The sequence below is a fragment of the Glossina fuscipes genome, unplaced genomic scaffold (assembly GCF_014805625.2).
Source record: "Glossina fuscipes isolate IAEA_lab_2018 unplaced genomic scaffold, Yale_Gfus_2 1, whole genome shotgun sequence".
In the NCBI taxonomy this organism is placed as follows: domain Eukaryota; kingdom Metazoa; phylum Arthropoda; class Insecta; order Diptera; family Glossinidae; genus Glossina; species Glossina fuscipes.
The window spans coordinates 48085060-48100775 of NW_023998415.1; the positions used below are offsets into that span (position 1 = coordinate 48085060).

The following is a 15716-nucleotide window of genomic DNA, read 5'->3' on the forward strand; positions in this document are numbered from 1 at the left end:
CGTAGACGAAATTGAGGCAAGACAGCATGTTAGTTCAAATACATTTTTAATATAATGCAGCCTTCCTTAAGGGAGAGTTGAGAATGTCTTTTCAGTTAGTTCATTCGAACATCGAAGAGACTCGCGCAGTCATCAAGTAAAGGGATTTTGTCGAAAATTGCAAACTTTGATGAATCCGAGTTGAATTCTTGGCAATAATTTAGTTTTGAGTTTACCGACATAGTGCAAATGGGAGCAATGTCGATATGTCAACCTCAAAATTATTCACTATCGCTGTCAGCAGCTTTCTCATTTCCGGAAAGGCAATATAACCTAATGTTCAATTCGATTTATTCCTCCAAGTCTGGATAAGAGTATCTATCTCTCTTATCAATGTTCATCAAATTATGCTTTGTTTTTTACGTCACTTCGTATTAATGAATTCATCCTTAATTTAATTAAGGTAAAAATATAAAATTACCTACCTTTAGTTTTGTCGATAAGTAGCGTTGACAATAGCGTCTTTTATAATTAAATAATATTGGATGATTATAAGCCGACAATTGTCCAATATTTGATCGAATATCACTGGCATGGGTAGGTTGTTTAAGTCGATTCAGCTGAACGAAAAAAAAAAAAATAAATAAATAAATAAATTATGTCTTCAGATATAATAGATTCTTAACTATTTCAAAGTAAACTTTTATTTGTTACTCATATATTAAAAAATTTTCGATATAGCAATATTTGCAATTAAAACGTAGTAAATAGCTTCGTCTCTCTAACTCTTGTTCTCCTCATCAACTTAATACAATTCTTGTTGGTATAGGAGTACATTCAAATATATAAAGCTCTCGCTAATAATTATTGATACGAAACATTCGCATCATATCAGATTGAGGTCTACTAGGATAGATTGGTAGCTGATCGATAATATATATAAAAATTTTAGTTTTTCTTTTAGACCTGAACATTTGCTTAGCGTCGTCATTTCGAAATTGATTTTAGTGGAAGCGTCGCTGTCGCATTGAGGGGCGACAATTCAACGCGCTGCACAACTATTTTTAAACACATAACAAAAAAACAAATCAAACTTGTTACCACATAAAGGACTTGTTCACTTAATATGGGAGGGCATTCGGAAAAATTCTATATGGGCCAAATTGAGTGCATTGTAAGTCTGTGTCTTGAATCACTATTGCAGATGAATTTTCATCATAAAATACTAACAATTAGATCTTGTTACTGTTTAGGGCCATGTTTTTTTGGAATTATTTTTATATTCGACGAGATTCGCAATAACGTGATCATCCCGTCAAAATTTTCCTCATTCATTAACTGTGCCCACATCAAATTTTTCATCTATTATTGTCAAGAAATATTAGAGATAAGTACGATCATTATAATTGGGCAAGGCCGACCATTAAATACCTTACACGACGTTGTCTAACATCATCCTTATTTTTATTATAGAATCCAAAAATTTTATCCTGTATCTGTATAAAGGCATATTTTTCAAGTGAGTACTTATGGAGAAGCGGGCCAAAAGCGCAACTAATTTTCGTAATAGTAAAAAAAGTAAACCGATCCGAACCATTTTCACAGCGGTTCTCTTTGGGTCAAAATACGTTACTGCATCAAATTTCATCGAAATATCTCAAAAATTGCGACCGGTAGCTTGAACATACAATTTCATGGACAGACATCAGACGTATAGACATGCTTAGATCAATTCAGATTATGATTCTGAATCGATCTGATAGTAAAAGGTCGGTCTATGTTAAGGCGTTCTGCGTATTAAGTTGGTACACCCCCTATCACAAGTGGTTGCAGCTTTTCGTTTGGTCGATTCAGTTGTGAATTGCAGGGTGCTAAAAATGGATGGCAACAAAGAGAAAATTCATTACATTTTTACCGTTTTTCATTGATAAAGGCGAAAATGCAACGCAAGTGGCTAAAATTGCGAATAGTGTTTATGGTCTCGTTCAGGTATTTTTGATACTAAAAATGCATTTCGAACAAGAAACGGCCAGAATTGGCAAAGAGGAGCGGTGTTGTATACCATGAGGACAACACCAGGCCAGGAATGCGAATGTGACTCGTCAGTTTTTAGTTTTAATGGCGTGCATTGCTTTGCTCTTTATTCCCCTATGATATTTATCGCTTTTTGCACCGCCCTGAACACTTTGTCCCTGATAATTGCGATGTTTAAGCTGCACACATAAACGCATTGATTGAATCAGACGAACAGGGATACTTAAATGTTACCTACGTCTACACAAACTTAATATACCCGTACTAAACAAGTGCTGCAGATTATACGAAATCTCAAAGCACACATACACTAGGTACTTTCTCTTTTTGAAATCTGTCGAAATATATTATAAACTCGAACGTAGAAACGGACCATCGTTTCGGATCGTTTCTCAGTTGGCATGTATTTCATAGTTTAATATAGTTTATGTGTCTGCAAGGTTGAATACGGATAATTCATTTAATTATATTCCAAGTAGTGGAAATGCATCGTTTCCTACTCTTTCAATCATTATTATGGTGATTTTCAAATATTTTCTCAAAAATCAAAATTCAACATTTAATCGAAACTGCAAATCGATGTAAACCTATTGAAATCCTGTCCAAGTTTGCTTAGGCGCATTTGCGTTTATTAATCATGAGATATCAGTTTCTTTGGCGAACAACAAAAATTGCAAATAAACGAAGCCAACCACAAGTTGCTTTTGTTTTGCGTGGCAGCGCGCAAACAAAACAACTAAAGGCAGACAAGAAATCCACAAGTCGTCGTCATACGCGTAAAATCGCTTACCAAATTGTTGATATTAGGAGAATGCTTTGGAGCATCGTGATCAGGTGAGAGTTTAATAATTTGCTTTTCGACATTGCTTTCTTGCTGCTTAATAATTTTCGTTTTTATAGATTTGCTACTTTCCGCTTTTCCGAATAAGCCACGCTTCTCTGCCATTCGAATAAGGAATTTCGCATTAAGTTTCGTAATGTTTTTGCGACGCAATAAGGAAAGAAAACAACCCGTTAGACGAGATTTTAAACAATTGTCACGATTCTTGCACATATTCGGTATATCGACACAAACGAACTCATCTACATCGGGAATTTCTACGCACTCGGCTTCAGCCTCGATCTTAGCGAGAATTTCTGCTAATAAAGACTCTTTGCTAACAAGCGTACAGTCAGGATTTCTTTTTCTGGGCGAATTCGATTTGATTGCAGCAGACGGTACATTTCCGGCTTCTAACTCTTCCATAGCCTCCAGCCGTCTTCTCTCCAAAAAATCATTTTTATGCTTCTCCAAAGTGTTTGCATTCATCGTCTTTAAAGCGTAATTAACCATATCTTGATTTTCACTACTAACTGCTGAATGTGTTTCATAGAGTAGAAATTGTATTTGTGGTCTCGACATGGCCAAATGCAATGTCGATAATTGTTCATGAAGTATGAGAGAGACGCGATGCTTGCCGTCATCACTAATTGTAGCCTCAGTTAATATTTCCAACATATTCAAATCGCCTCCGCGGGAACAAATTAAATCGATTGGATCTGATATCGCACTAAATGAATTGGGAGGATTTGCAAAAATTCCAACCACTGTTCGAAATCGATTCGAGTCCAATGATAATGAACTGAACGATTCGCCAAACAATCGAATATTATTTATTTCAAGTAATTTCATGTAATCTCGATATTGCTGGAGATTTTCACCAGCACCATAAACATAATAGTTGTTTACACGATTAACCGAATAAAATAATGCGGCTAAGTAAGCTGCCGATCGTGGCGAATCGATATGAGTTTGAAGTATATCGCCAGACATATCAAAATAATCCAAAAGTCTTGACATTACTGCAGGGCCCAGTGCAAAGGCGCGATCCTGAAACAACGAAAGAAGAGAACACCTTTAATTATTCAGATCTAAAAGAAATTTAAAAAAACGGATTTATGATTTAAAGTCGAATTAAGATTTGCTCTCCTATGACGATATGAATTTTTAAAGCAATTATTTGAACTTGTCCGTCACGCACGTCTAAGTCTAGTCTAGTGGCTTTCCCGGGGATTTTGACCAAAGAAGGCGAATAATTTCTGGCGAAATACCCTTGAATTGTTTCTGCGTTGGAATTCTTTTCGATGTTGAAACCGCTAAAAATGAAGCAAGAAATTGTGACAATAATAAATTCTTAATGCTTCGATTTGCTTACGTCCTAATGACGTTCCCAACGCCATTTTGTCAATGGTGATGCCTTTAATCTTGAATGTTTTTGTTATATAACACAGCTTCCCCGGAAATTTGCTTATATGAGCGCTCTGCATAATCTTGGTTTTTCATACCCTACACCACTTGTGGTACAGAATATATTAAGTTAGTGCGGACGTATATAACACGCAGAAGGGCTTAACATAGACCCACCTTTTGTTGTACCGATCGATTCAGAATCATAAATTGAATTGATCTGAGCTGTCCGTCTGTCTGTCTAACGTCTGTCGACATATAACGTCCTATTCTGCAAAGTTGTTATATGGAAAAAATTGCAATTTTTAAAATGCCTCAGCAAAAGTGGCTAAATAGTAGCATTTCGGCATTCGAAATTGAAATGAAAATTGTGAATCGGCTGTGGTAATTTTCTAACTGTCCCCTATATATAAGTTTCAATGCTTCATGATGATAATTATATATATCAAAGTGGCAATTTAATATAAAAAATTTAAATGTACCAAATTTGGACCATCTCGGCCTGTTTTTTTGATCCTAATCTATAGTAAGTATTTTCACGAAAATTGAACCGTTGAAGAGCAGAAAAGTCTTAGTTTTAATATATGAAGATGATTTTTAGAGATATTTTTTTATTTCAAAATGTATGTAAATAACTTTTTCCGCTATACAAAAAATACCTGCCCGCATAATTTACAAGTTGCATTATCTAGGTCGTTACAATAATAAAAGCAAAATTTGGAATTGCAAAATAACTGTCGCTAATTATGCTGATTTACACTTTTCTTTCCGCATTTATTGTTTGCATTTACTTATGCCCTAAAATACACAACATTGTTATCTATCCAACGGTATATTTGTTGTTTTTATTGTTATTCTTTTTTACTTTTAAGAATTATATATATAAGCTTTCATTTAAATGAAGAAACTAAGCATTTAGCGTTAAACAAACATCTGAATGCATTTATCGGTATCTGTCGGATTGAAATTATTGCTGGGGTACTTGCAAATCGCTTTACAGTACCTACCGTGCCCGCTCATTGACTAGGCGAGATTAAGTAATAATTAATTTTGATCAAATTATATTCATAATTAGTACAATTTTGATGCACAAATTTGGTACACTGATGTGTTTTGGCTCGGACCACTACTTCGATCACTTACTTTGAATAACTGTATTATGCGAAGTGGTGTACGATATATAACTATAGCAAAATAGGAATATTAAAGCTAGATGCTTCTCGGAAGAATGGACATACTCTTAACGAACGCCCATACATATTTCCTAAAGGACGGACATATTACAGACATATTGCAGAAAGTATATTTTTTAAATTCTTCTTTTATGCATTTTCTTCTCTTCTTATATTCCAAAGTTTAGCTGAGCTAGGTTAAGCTTAACATTAAGACACCTACTTTCTGAGGGTATTGCAAGATTTTTAAGGGCTTTTTGACCAGTCTAACAATGATTATTAAGTGAAAGTGTTTGTCTCATATCGTTTACCGTACTTACCTGTAATATGAAATAGTTTCCGATGACAAGACCCGATTTTGTGAATTCATTTCGGTCTTGAGGGACGCATGATATAAACAATGGACAAACCGTATCCCAAGCAAAATGTGCGTTTGTTAATGTGCTTCCATTTGCAGCAATCTTAAATCCATAGTCATTGAACAGCTGCTCGGCGGACTGTTTATCCCTAGAATGAAGAGAGCGTTGACAGATATTCGCAAAATACTAGATTTTCTCTTAATTTTAGTGGTTGTTTAAGCTCACAAGTCTAATCTAAAGGCTTCCCTTACGTAGTCAAGTTAGTAAATATTTATTAGCTTTAAATCTCATTTGCGATCTCATTTTTATAATTTTTTCTTAATAGTAGACCAAAAATGATTCTAAGGTAACCGATTGATGTTGATGTGTTGGCACTTTTATGACTCTTCAATAACCTGCACAACTTCGCCTAATACAATTCTTAGTCTATGCAAGAGTGCGACTAAAACGTCATATGAGATGGTTCAGATTTCAGAAAATGAATTTTTTTTGCATTTGGATTCAAGACAAATCAAATTTTATTGAAATGTCTTTAAAATTGCATGCATAAATAGACAGTCGAACAGACGAACAAACATCCTTAAATCGATAGTTAAAATGATTCCAAATTAATCGGTACAATAAGAGGGTGCTCCATCTTAAACCTTTCAAGGTATTACGTGCAGTCGCAAAAGCTTTACCTCGCCCGTGCTACAAGTTGTGTAAGATGTAATTAAAAACCTCGTATCATTTTGCGAAAATATTTTCTCAAAATTGGATGAATTGAAATATAATTTCATTAATTACTTTACTATGAAGGGATTAATCCAACCGGTGACCAATGGATTTAAAATGGCTTTAGCCACTTTATCATTTTGCAAATGTATCGGTAAAAGATCAGATAGCCTTAAAGCGCAGTATTCAATACGCATTCTTGAAATTGAGGCAGCAAGTTTTGTTCGAAATTTCCATATGCATTCGGCTACATCTGGAAAATAAAAAAAAAACAAATTTAATGAATAAATTTCGCGGGTTAAGTGACATATTGCATCTAAACCTTCGAAGCGCTTTCCCGAGATCACGCTTACGACTTTCAATTCATAGATACCTAGCATATAGCTAAATTTTACCTTTATATATATATATATATATATATATATATACGTGCAGATGTACTTATTTACATATATATGTAAGTATATAAGCATACAAACATTATTTATAAGTACATCTGCAAATATCTTATTTGATGATCCAATTTTATCCATTTTTTTCCTATAGTTTTCGAAAATACCGTCTTAAAGCTTATAAGTTACATGAAATAAACATAAAATTAACATAATAATAATAATAATAATAATAATAATAATATAAATAATTAATACATAAATAGCTTCTAATAATAGAGTCCTAAATTCGCCTTTGGGTTAATTCGTGTGTGTGTGTGTGTGTGTTAGCATCCTTCTCAATAAAAATGACTATGACAGAAGAAGAATTTATACTGAGACTAATAATATTAGGTCGAGTGATAAGCAATTTCAATCAATACAGCTAAGTAGAATCTGTTGTCCGTATTTACCCACTGCAAGCCACCGAAACAAACGAGTTTTTGTGTTCACCATATGGATGGCGATTCAGTTAGTCTTCTGTCAACTGTTTTATGTGGTGCATCTTACATTCAACTGCTTTTCTTTACCTCTGAAATGGAGAGTCAAAAAGTGCATATTCAACATGTGACGTTTTGGGAATGTGGACAAGGGAATAGCGTTAAGAGGACAAGTGACAACATATGCAGCATATGCAGTAAAGGACTGATCGGGCAGTTAGAAATTGGTTTGTAAAATTCTGTTCTGGAGATATGACCTTAAAAGGGCGGACGCCTTTCCGACTTCGACGACAAACTTTTATGGCAATATCGTCGGTGAAAGACATTCGCTTGATAAGATTCAACCACACTTACTGGATCCATAAACAAGCATCCACGACAAAAAGATTTTAGTGTGTGTACGGTGGGATTGGTGAGGCATAATTCATTACAAGCTCTTGAAATCAAATTTAACGGTTACTGCGGATAGATACGTCCAGCAGGTACACGCAGTGTAAAGGAAACTGCATAATAATGCGCGACCGCTTACAGCAAGGAAGACAAAACTCTTGGAATGGGAAAAGCTTCAATTCTGAAGACAAAGTCTCTCAGCCGTTGAAAATTCCTTCCAGTCCAAACGAACCGCAAGAAAGAAATGGATGAACTGCCAGGAAGGTGGGAGAAGATCCATACATAATAAATTAACATAATTTTGTTATTGTTAATGAAAACAAAATATATGTGTGATAAAAAAACGGAAATTATTTGTGACTCGACCTAATAATATTATCTACTTAATGAATATGAAAAAAAAAATTAATAAAAACGCTTTTCAATAGATTTTCTTAAATATATATAAATATTTTACCTGCTACCTGCACTGCTTTATACAATTCGTCTTGATGTTGTGACTCGTCTGCACTTCTGTTTTGAAACGATCTTTGATTTAATTCATACAGCATTAACCATACTATGTACTCATCTTTAATGTACTGGAAAAAAAAAAAATATTAAAAAATTTTAATATTTCGTAACCGATAATTTGCTTAGTAAGCAAAAATGAAACTACTTTTCAAACTTCAAGTGGGTCAGAAAAGTCCCCATTTAAAAAAATTTCTTTTCTATGGGACTATACTAAAGGACATATAATGACGAATATGCAACTGGCAAGTTCAAAACGTGCTGCCCGATTCTCCTGCAAAGTTTATACTGCATTTCTTGGGGCTTCAAGAAGAGAGAGAGAGAGAATCAAGATGCACCGTATTACAGTGTATGTGCGTACCTATCCCATTTGTGTTACAAAGTATAATGATATGTAATACATATATATATATATATATATATATATATATATAAGTAAGAAACATCCAGACAAAGACTTAATGGCAAAATCATCGACTATTTCTCCAAAAAGGCGTCACTTTGATCGACTTTTCCTCTCAATTTACCGCAATCGCAAAAATGCAAATAAATAATAGGTGGAATTCAGGACAGCCACTCCTTGATCAATTAGAAATTCAGGATTAAAATCGTAGTTGTGATCTGCCGACAAAAACTCTCATTGTCGGGCAACACCGACACTACAATAGGTTGCGTTGGGTAACCTATATAAGGACAGGATCCAAAAATAGGCGTAGATGGTCCAAATTTTGTAGAGCTCATTATTGCATGAAAGTACTGTTATGAGTCAATTTTTATTATTACATATTAACACTTTGACTTTTCTGCTCTACGAAGGATAAATTTCTGCGAAATCCTTTATTAGGATAGGATCCAAAAAAACAAGACTGAGATGGTCCAAATTTGGTACACTTAAATTTTTTATTTTAAGTTACTATTATGATATAATTGTTATCATGCACCTTTGAAAATTATACCTTTTTGTCATATAAATGTTAGTTTTCGTTATATGAGAGGGCGTTTTGAAAATTGCCCTACCCGACTCAAAGCTTTCATAGCAATTCAGAATGCCGAAATGCACAAGTGTAGAGTATAATATATACTAACAATTTTAAATACCAACAATTTTCTTACATTCCCATGTATAATTCTCGATCTCATGAAAATATTTTGAGAAAATTTGATACATATTCGGTCTATATATTGTCCCGTATCAGTTTACTAATACTTCGACAATTAGCGATAAGATTTTAAATCCAATTTATTTCCAACTTATTGGAAATTAAGCTTATTTGTCCGTCTGTCCGCTTAAGATCTATACAGATTTGTTTATTGATATTTCGGGATTAGGATTTCTTTATAATAATAATTTGAGATGGAAATCAACTCTGTAAAATTTAAACCATATAGGTCTATTCTTTTGATCAAATCTCCTATAATAATTCTGATAAATGAAAACTGAATGGCGTCAGACCATAAGTTTGCATACTTTGCAACGAACTTGGTTGGAGAAGAAAATTAATTTTGCTAACTTTGGGTAACATCGATTCACCTTCTGAAGTATATATATATAAACATATATATTTGTATATTTTGTGAGATCTTTGGATCTTTCTGCTGGTCGTTGCAAACGTTTTGACAAAATGAATATACCAATCATCGAAGGAAAAGTGGCTTTTAAAAGATTATCTACTATCCATCAACAAACCAACTTTTCTCTAGTTGACAAAAATTAGCTAAATATCTGATACTTAAATCAAATTAAGATATTTTACTTTGTTGCGAGTTTACATAATTGCGTTTAAAGTTAAAAATGAAAAAAAAAAAAAAACATTAGTTTCTTCAACAATTTTACACGAATGCATATTAAAAGTGAAGGCAAACGTGTAAATTGTTATGTAAATGCAAGAGGCGCAGTAAAATTAAAATCTAGTTAAGCACAAATTGTTGACATACAATTCATACTAACTAACATACTATTAACCATACATATATTATATATTTTATATGGTGCCGTTATAAGTTGGACAAATAATATAACGAAAAAAGTTTGTTTTAAAGAAATATTTTTTTTTAGATTAAAAAACAAGCAGAAGAGTTATATGCGGCATATTAACATCAATACACTATTTTCCACGACCAAAGAATTAGAAAACGATTTGCACAAAAAATGTAATCTGGAATGTCAATCAGATGAATGCTGTCTGATATATAGGCATCAACGCCACCCCGTGAAAAAACCGCAAAGACTTTTTATATGATCTATTATATAGTAATCAAGAGGTAGTTATCCTAAAGCGAACTTAAATTAATAGTTTATTTACCTTTGGATAGTGTTTATAAAAATCTATATCCTTCAAAGCGTTTGTAAGCACAACTTTATCTGTAAGAACCAAAATTCCAATTAATGATCACTATAAAAAATTGTAATTCAAATTTTCAAAGAAACCTACATCTCCATATATACCTTAGAATAATAAATGTACCATCAAATGCGATAATTCATTTCAGTGTTGCATTCTAACCTTAGACACGAACCACGGATAAGTCATCATTGTTTGAACTTAATACGAATTACTTCAGACCGCGGCAATATTTGAGCTGCTGGAGCTTACTTAATAGATTTGATCAAAAGATGAATTCCCTGGTATTATCGTAGTGTAACCACAATCGTTTCGTGGGTACTATATAATATTCAAGTCTTGAAATAACAAAAATGCTCCCTTTTTTTAACGTAAAGCAATATTTAGAAAATATATTAGCTTCAGATCGGTAACGTTTACTAACAACACTTATAAACATATACACGGGATTCCACGCAAGCTCGTTTTTGCAATAAAAAGTTGAGGACTTTTATGTTGCGTTAGCAGCATTTTCAGCTGGAGAGAAATTGGTGCGCCCTTTTTAAAATTGGAAAATGTAAAGTGTTGTGTAATACTTTGCTATAAAAGTGGGTTGTAAAGATAAATCGTATTTCTTGAGAATGAATTAACTTTCATAATAATATTAGATAGATCGAGCACATCGTCGTAACCAAGAAGGAGGCTTGTTAGGTCATCAGCTTCGAAATCATGGGAAAACGTATAAATTTATTACCGTATCACTTGGTCAATGAGTGCTTTAAACTCTCAAAAAAAGGAGTTGAGAGGCGTAGAGCAATTAAAAAACTTTCTCCTGCTTCCGACAATCGCATTTCAATTTTAGCAAAGCGAAATCCATTTAAATCGTTTAGAGCAATTTTCAGCGAAGTTGGGCAATCGGCAGATGAGCCGTATCGGATCTTACCAGAGACTACTTCTCGATGTAGTATGACATTGTGATGGTTTGAATTCGGTTTGAGCTTTGCTCACACATCCCGCTAAGGGCACCGTATCCCTTATTAAACGAAAGAGGTTAGGATAGGCCTCCGCATCCAGTGAAAATACAATGTCCATGGGCATTGTATCGACTGGCTCTGTATTTCTGCAGATTTTTCTTCATATTCAATCTCATACGGAGTTTCAGCTTGTATGGGACCTAACGCAAAGCCTGACTGGAGCCTTTTACTATTTCTTCATTCATCACTTTGTTTTCTGTTTCTAAATTTGATATAACGGATGTCAGGATCCCGAGCAGCAATCTTCCGACTTCTGTGTGACAGCGGGTACGGCCCATTTGCGGAAATTTCGTGGTGACTGTCGTTGGCCTCGGCTCGATGTAGACTTGCATATGAATCTGGCGTCTGACCCAAAAGAAGACAGAATTTTTACGTAGGTCTCGCCCTCACCAGAGGGACGCATACGCCCATTTACGTATCTCCACTGAAACTCGGGGACTTATCATCCTTAGGGCGATGAATGTGCGTTTTCATACTTCGTGTGCCTCCGGGCAGCGTAGGGTTAAGCCTTCACATTAAACTCCTAGAGACATCTGTCCAACCGGGAACATGCGATATTTTTAAAATGAAATTCTTTCAAGTTTTGGTTTACACATAACATAACTCTAACACCATTTTAAAAAACGGAAATGTTCCAACATTATAAGTAAATGATAAATACAATATATAATAGAAAGCAAATGGAGAAAAATACCTAAATCCCTAAGAATAGGCAATAGTCCAATAGAGGATTATGCATTTGATGTTTTTTAGTCAGTCATTATATAAATTGCTGAATTGCTGAATTGCTGATGCGGCAATTTGAGACGTGCAGAGAAGTAGAAAGTAAGAATTCCTTTGTTCCATGCATATACTTACATCTGAAGACGTCGTAAATTAATGAATATACTCGTCTCATTTCATGTTCATTCACAAATGCCACGTCTTCAGGGGGCTGTTTGAGTAATTGCGCCGCTTGGCATATGTTTTCCAAAGTCCAGTGTACATTTGTGCGGTTAATGCACTTTCCTTTCAAATTCGAACATTTCTCATTATTTTCTAAATGATAATCACTTGGCGATGACGTCGGTGAAAAACTTTGTACATGGCTTGAGTCAAAGATCGGTTTTTCTTTTAATTTCATAATTTCTTCAAAATTCCTAGAAAAACAAATACATTTAAATGAAAAAACAACAACAAAAGAGGGTCATAGATGAAGATTGAATATTGATTCAGGTTTTGGTAAAAAAAAAAAGTTTAGAAGCAATAAAACCGGGTAATACAAGTGAAAAATAATAGAGGACGCTGGAGGCTTTCAAGCTCATGATGCTCTCGATAAACACGCAGAGACATTGTGCGAGCAAAAATTTGAGCTGAGAAATTTATAGACAAGATAAGTCATCAATTCTGATTAAAAACAAGTAAAAATATATTATAGTCGATTAAAGCCAATCATTTAATGCCCTGCATCACCTCGACTAATACCATTATTCTGACAGTATGGATTCTAAGAAAGGAGACGTATGCGGCCCACGTTTGTATCATACGTAATGTTATTTTGTGAAATTACTCTTATGGATCCATTTTTATCATGAAATAATGGAAATTCAGTTTGGTTTCGCTGTTAGGTGGGAGGAAGTTCACTAATTAGCTCCATTCGATCCAAATTTCTTACACCAATTGAATAAGCGAGGATACTTTTACACAGCAATTTTTGTCGGGACATTTTGAAAATGACAAATTTTTATACCCACCATTTAAGAATAATGGGGGATATACTCATTTTGTCACAATGTTTGCAGCAGCCAAAAGGAAACTTCAGCGACCCTCTGAAGTATATATATTCTTGATCAGCATCAAATTCTGATTAAGTCATATCTGTCTGTCTGTGTTATTGACACTCTCCTATATTAAGATATCGACTTCAAATGCAACTTAGTCTTGAAAATGGACCAAATTGTTTAGAACACAAGCCCACAGTGAAGCGTAAACTGAAGGCAATTACCTTTTCTAAACAAAAAATTTTTTTAAGTTTCTGCTCAAGATTACAAAATATCGTCAATTTTTATAAAAAATATAGCTCGCCAAAGAAACGCTGCAATGACCTATTATTTTGTACATTCCTCGAATGAAAATATACAGAGAGATAAACTTAAATGAAATGAGGAAATAATTTTGAACCGCTCGATATCAGCAAAATTTAGTGTATCCTCAGTCCATCACCGTAAACATTTAATGCGACCTCTACCTGAAGTGGCCTAAGTTACAATTATCTCGAGTAAGAAATTTAAAAGACCTTTCGGAACAATGGGGGAATATTTAAGTTTATCATCATTCACAAAATTGATTGATAACATTTATTTAGTTTGACACAAGACCTAAGTGGATCAGAATCGATCAAAGAAATTTACGAAATTAGTTTTTTTTTTGGGTTGTAAAAGATATTTTACTTATCAAATACCTTAATACAGCCAAAGCAATAGCGGAAAAATATCATTTCAATATTATTAACTTATTGGATATATTCGCGAAAAGTGATTTGTTTAATAAAAAAAAATAAAAATATTTTTTTATGAAAAAAAAAAAAAAGTTGACAGAATTACTGCAAAAAAAAAACATATTGATCTTGACGAATAAAGTCGTTCTGTATCTGATATAGGTGGACTAAAACTTTTTCCGTAAATTTATCAAAAAATACCCTATAGCGGCTGATTTCGACGAGATAGACAAAAATAATCAAAAATCCATTTCATGCATACATAGTTCAGAGAAAATGTGTCCTTGAATCTACCCCTGCATCCACTTATATGTATGTGCACTTACTTGCCACTATCCAACGCATCGTTGACTTTCTTCTGAATTTCTAAAAGCATATAGTACATCTTTTCTTGCCAATCTGCATCGCTAGGTAGATAGACTTTACACAGCTTTTGCTTATTTGATATTATCTCTTTAAATATTTGCGGATATACTGAAAATATATCAGCTAAACTTAAAAAAAATAAATTGTTAGACATCCGTTAAATATTTGAAATATATTTCAATATGTAATTTATCGTTTCTATAAAACCGTTGAATCAACCGACACCAACGGATTTAAACTGAATTCAATTCGAGACGAGAAATAGGTCAAAGTATAAATGATTGCGCAGAAAAATAGCATTCGTGTTTAACACTCATTCGATATTCTATAAATATAATCAATTTATTTATTATCATGCAATCATTAATTCAATCACGTATCACACCAATGTACCACCAATCACGTTATGCATATAATTTGATTGTTTGCAACGCGTAAGGATGTCCCAAAACCTGCTTTTAGTATATTTGGATCCAACATCTACATCAATTGGATATAACAACTACTTAAATTAAATTTTGTACATTTATATAATGTACGCTAGCAGGACATCAGTATAAAATATTCCATTAATTTTGCAATTATTGTAGCGCCAATCCAACTCAATTTCATATCCGTCGTTCCAGCGGCCGACCAGCTGGGATCTTCATCTTTCAAATCAAAATTGCCAGCTCTAAACATCTTAAATCAATTGCAGACGGTCCTAGTAGTCGTAACATCACTATCACATAAACTATGCAAATCTCGTTTCCAGTGTCCTTTCCTCTACTAGCCTTTTTTGAAGCAATGAAGCATAACAGGTCGCAGATGCTTTTTTTGGCTACCCATATTGAACGGCATAGAAAAAGATTTAAAAAGCGACTTTTTCACCAACGAAACGTGAGACGAATGCAAACGATGCCATAAAAGAACAATAGAGAAACCTTCATGTTTACAGACATACGCGGCTCGAGGTCATACATAGCGTGACAGGGAAAAGAACTTATAGGGCACTCATTTATGTAAGGACGTGTTATAATAAGTGCATGAGTGATAACGGGGCTCAGCAAAATTTTTTGCCTTTCTACGGATCTATAGAGCATTCGGCTGCAACACTACTCGATACCAAGGATGCGATCTTCCCACGATCTGGATCGGCCAAAACCATTACGAAGCAAATCCTTATTATAATTTCTTTTTCCATTGCTATACTTACTGCATTGTTATGCTTCAACTTCTTTCTAGTCACTGGTCAGTTTAATTTTTAAAACAAAATCTCTATAC

At 33.9% G+C, this 15716-nt stretch overlaps 1 protein-coding gene across 1 annotated transcript; it reads right to left on the bottom strand.

The window, feature by feature from the left end:
* Nucleotides 1-304: 304 nt before the first annotated feature.
* LOC119644981 lies at nt 305-14607 on the bottom strand. The gene is made up of 8 exons (XM_038044724.1): nt 14414-14607; nt 12470-12699; nt 10560-10618; nt 8204-8327; nt 6558-6738; nt 5733-5919; nt 2804-3883; nt 305-599 (listed from the first exon to the last, which is right to left on the bottom strand). Exons 1-8 carry the CDS (start codon nt 14605-14607, stop codon nt 438-440), a joined length of 2217 nt encoding a protein of 738 aa, XP_037900652.1. The 3' UTR covers nt 305-437.
* Nucleotides 14608-15716: the final 1109 nt, after the last annotated feature.

What these genes read in the sequence shown, in the direction of transcription:
- LOC119644981 (XM_038044724.1), bottom strand. Translation starts at nt 14,607, where the DNA reads ATGTCTAACAATTTATTTTTTTTAAGTTTAGCTGATATATTTTCAGTA. An exon ending in GAAACTATTTCATATTACAG is followed by an intron (nt 3,884 to 5,732) that starts GTAAGTACGGTA and finishes TCGTTGTTTCAG; the next exon opens with GATCGCGCCTTTGCACTGGG. An exon ending in CTCCTAATATCAACAATTTG is followed by an intron (nt 600 to 2,803) that starts GTAAGCGATTTT and finishes TTTTTCGTTCAG; the next exon opens with CTGAATCGACTTAAACAACC.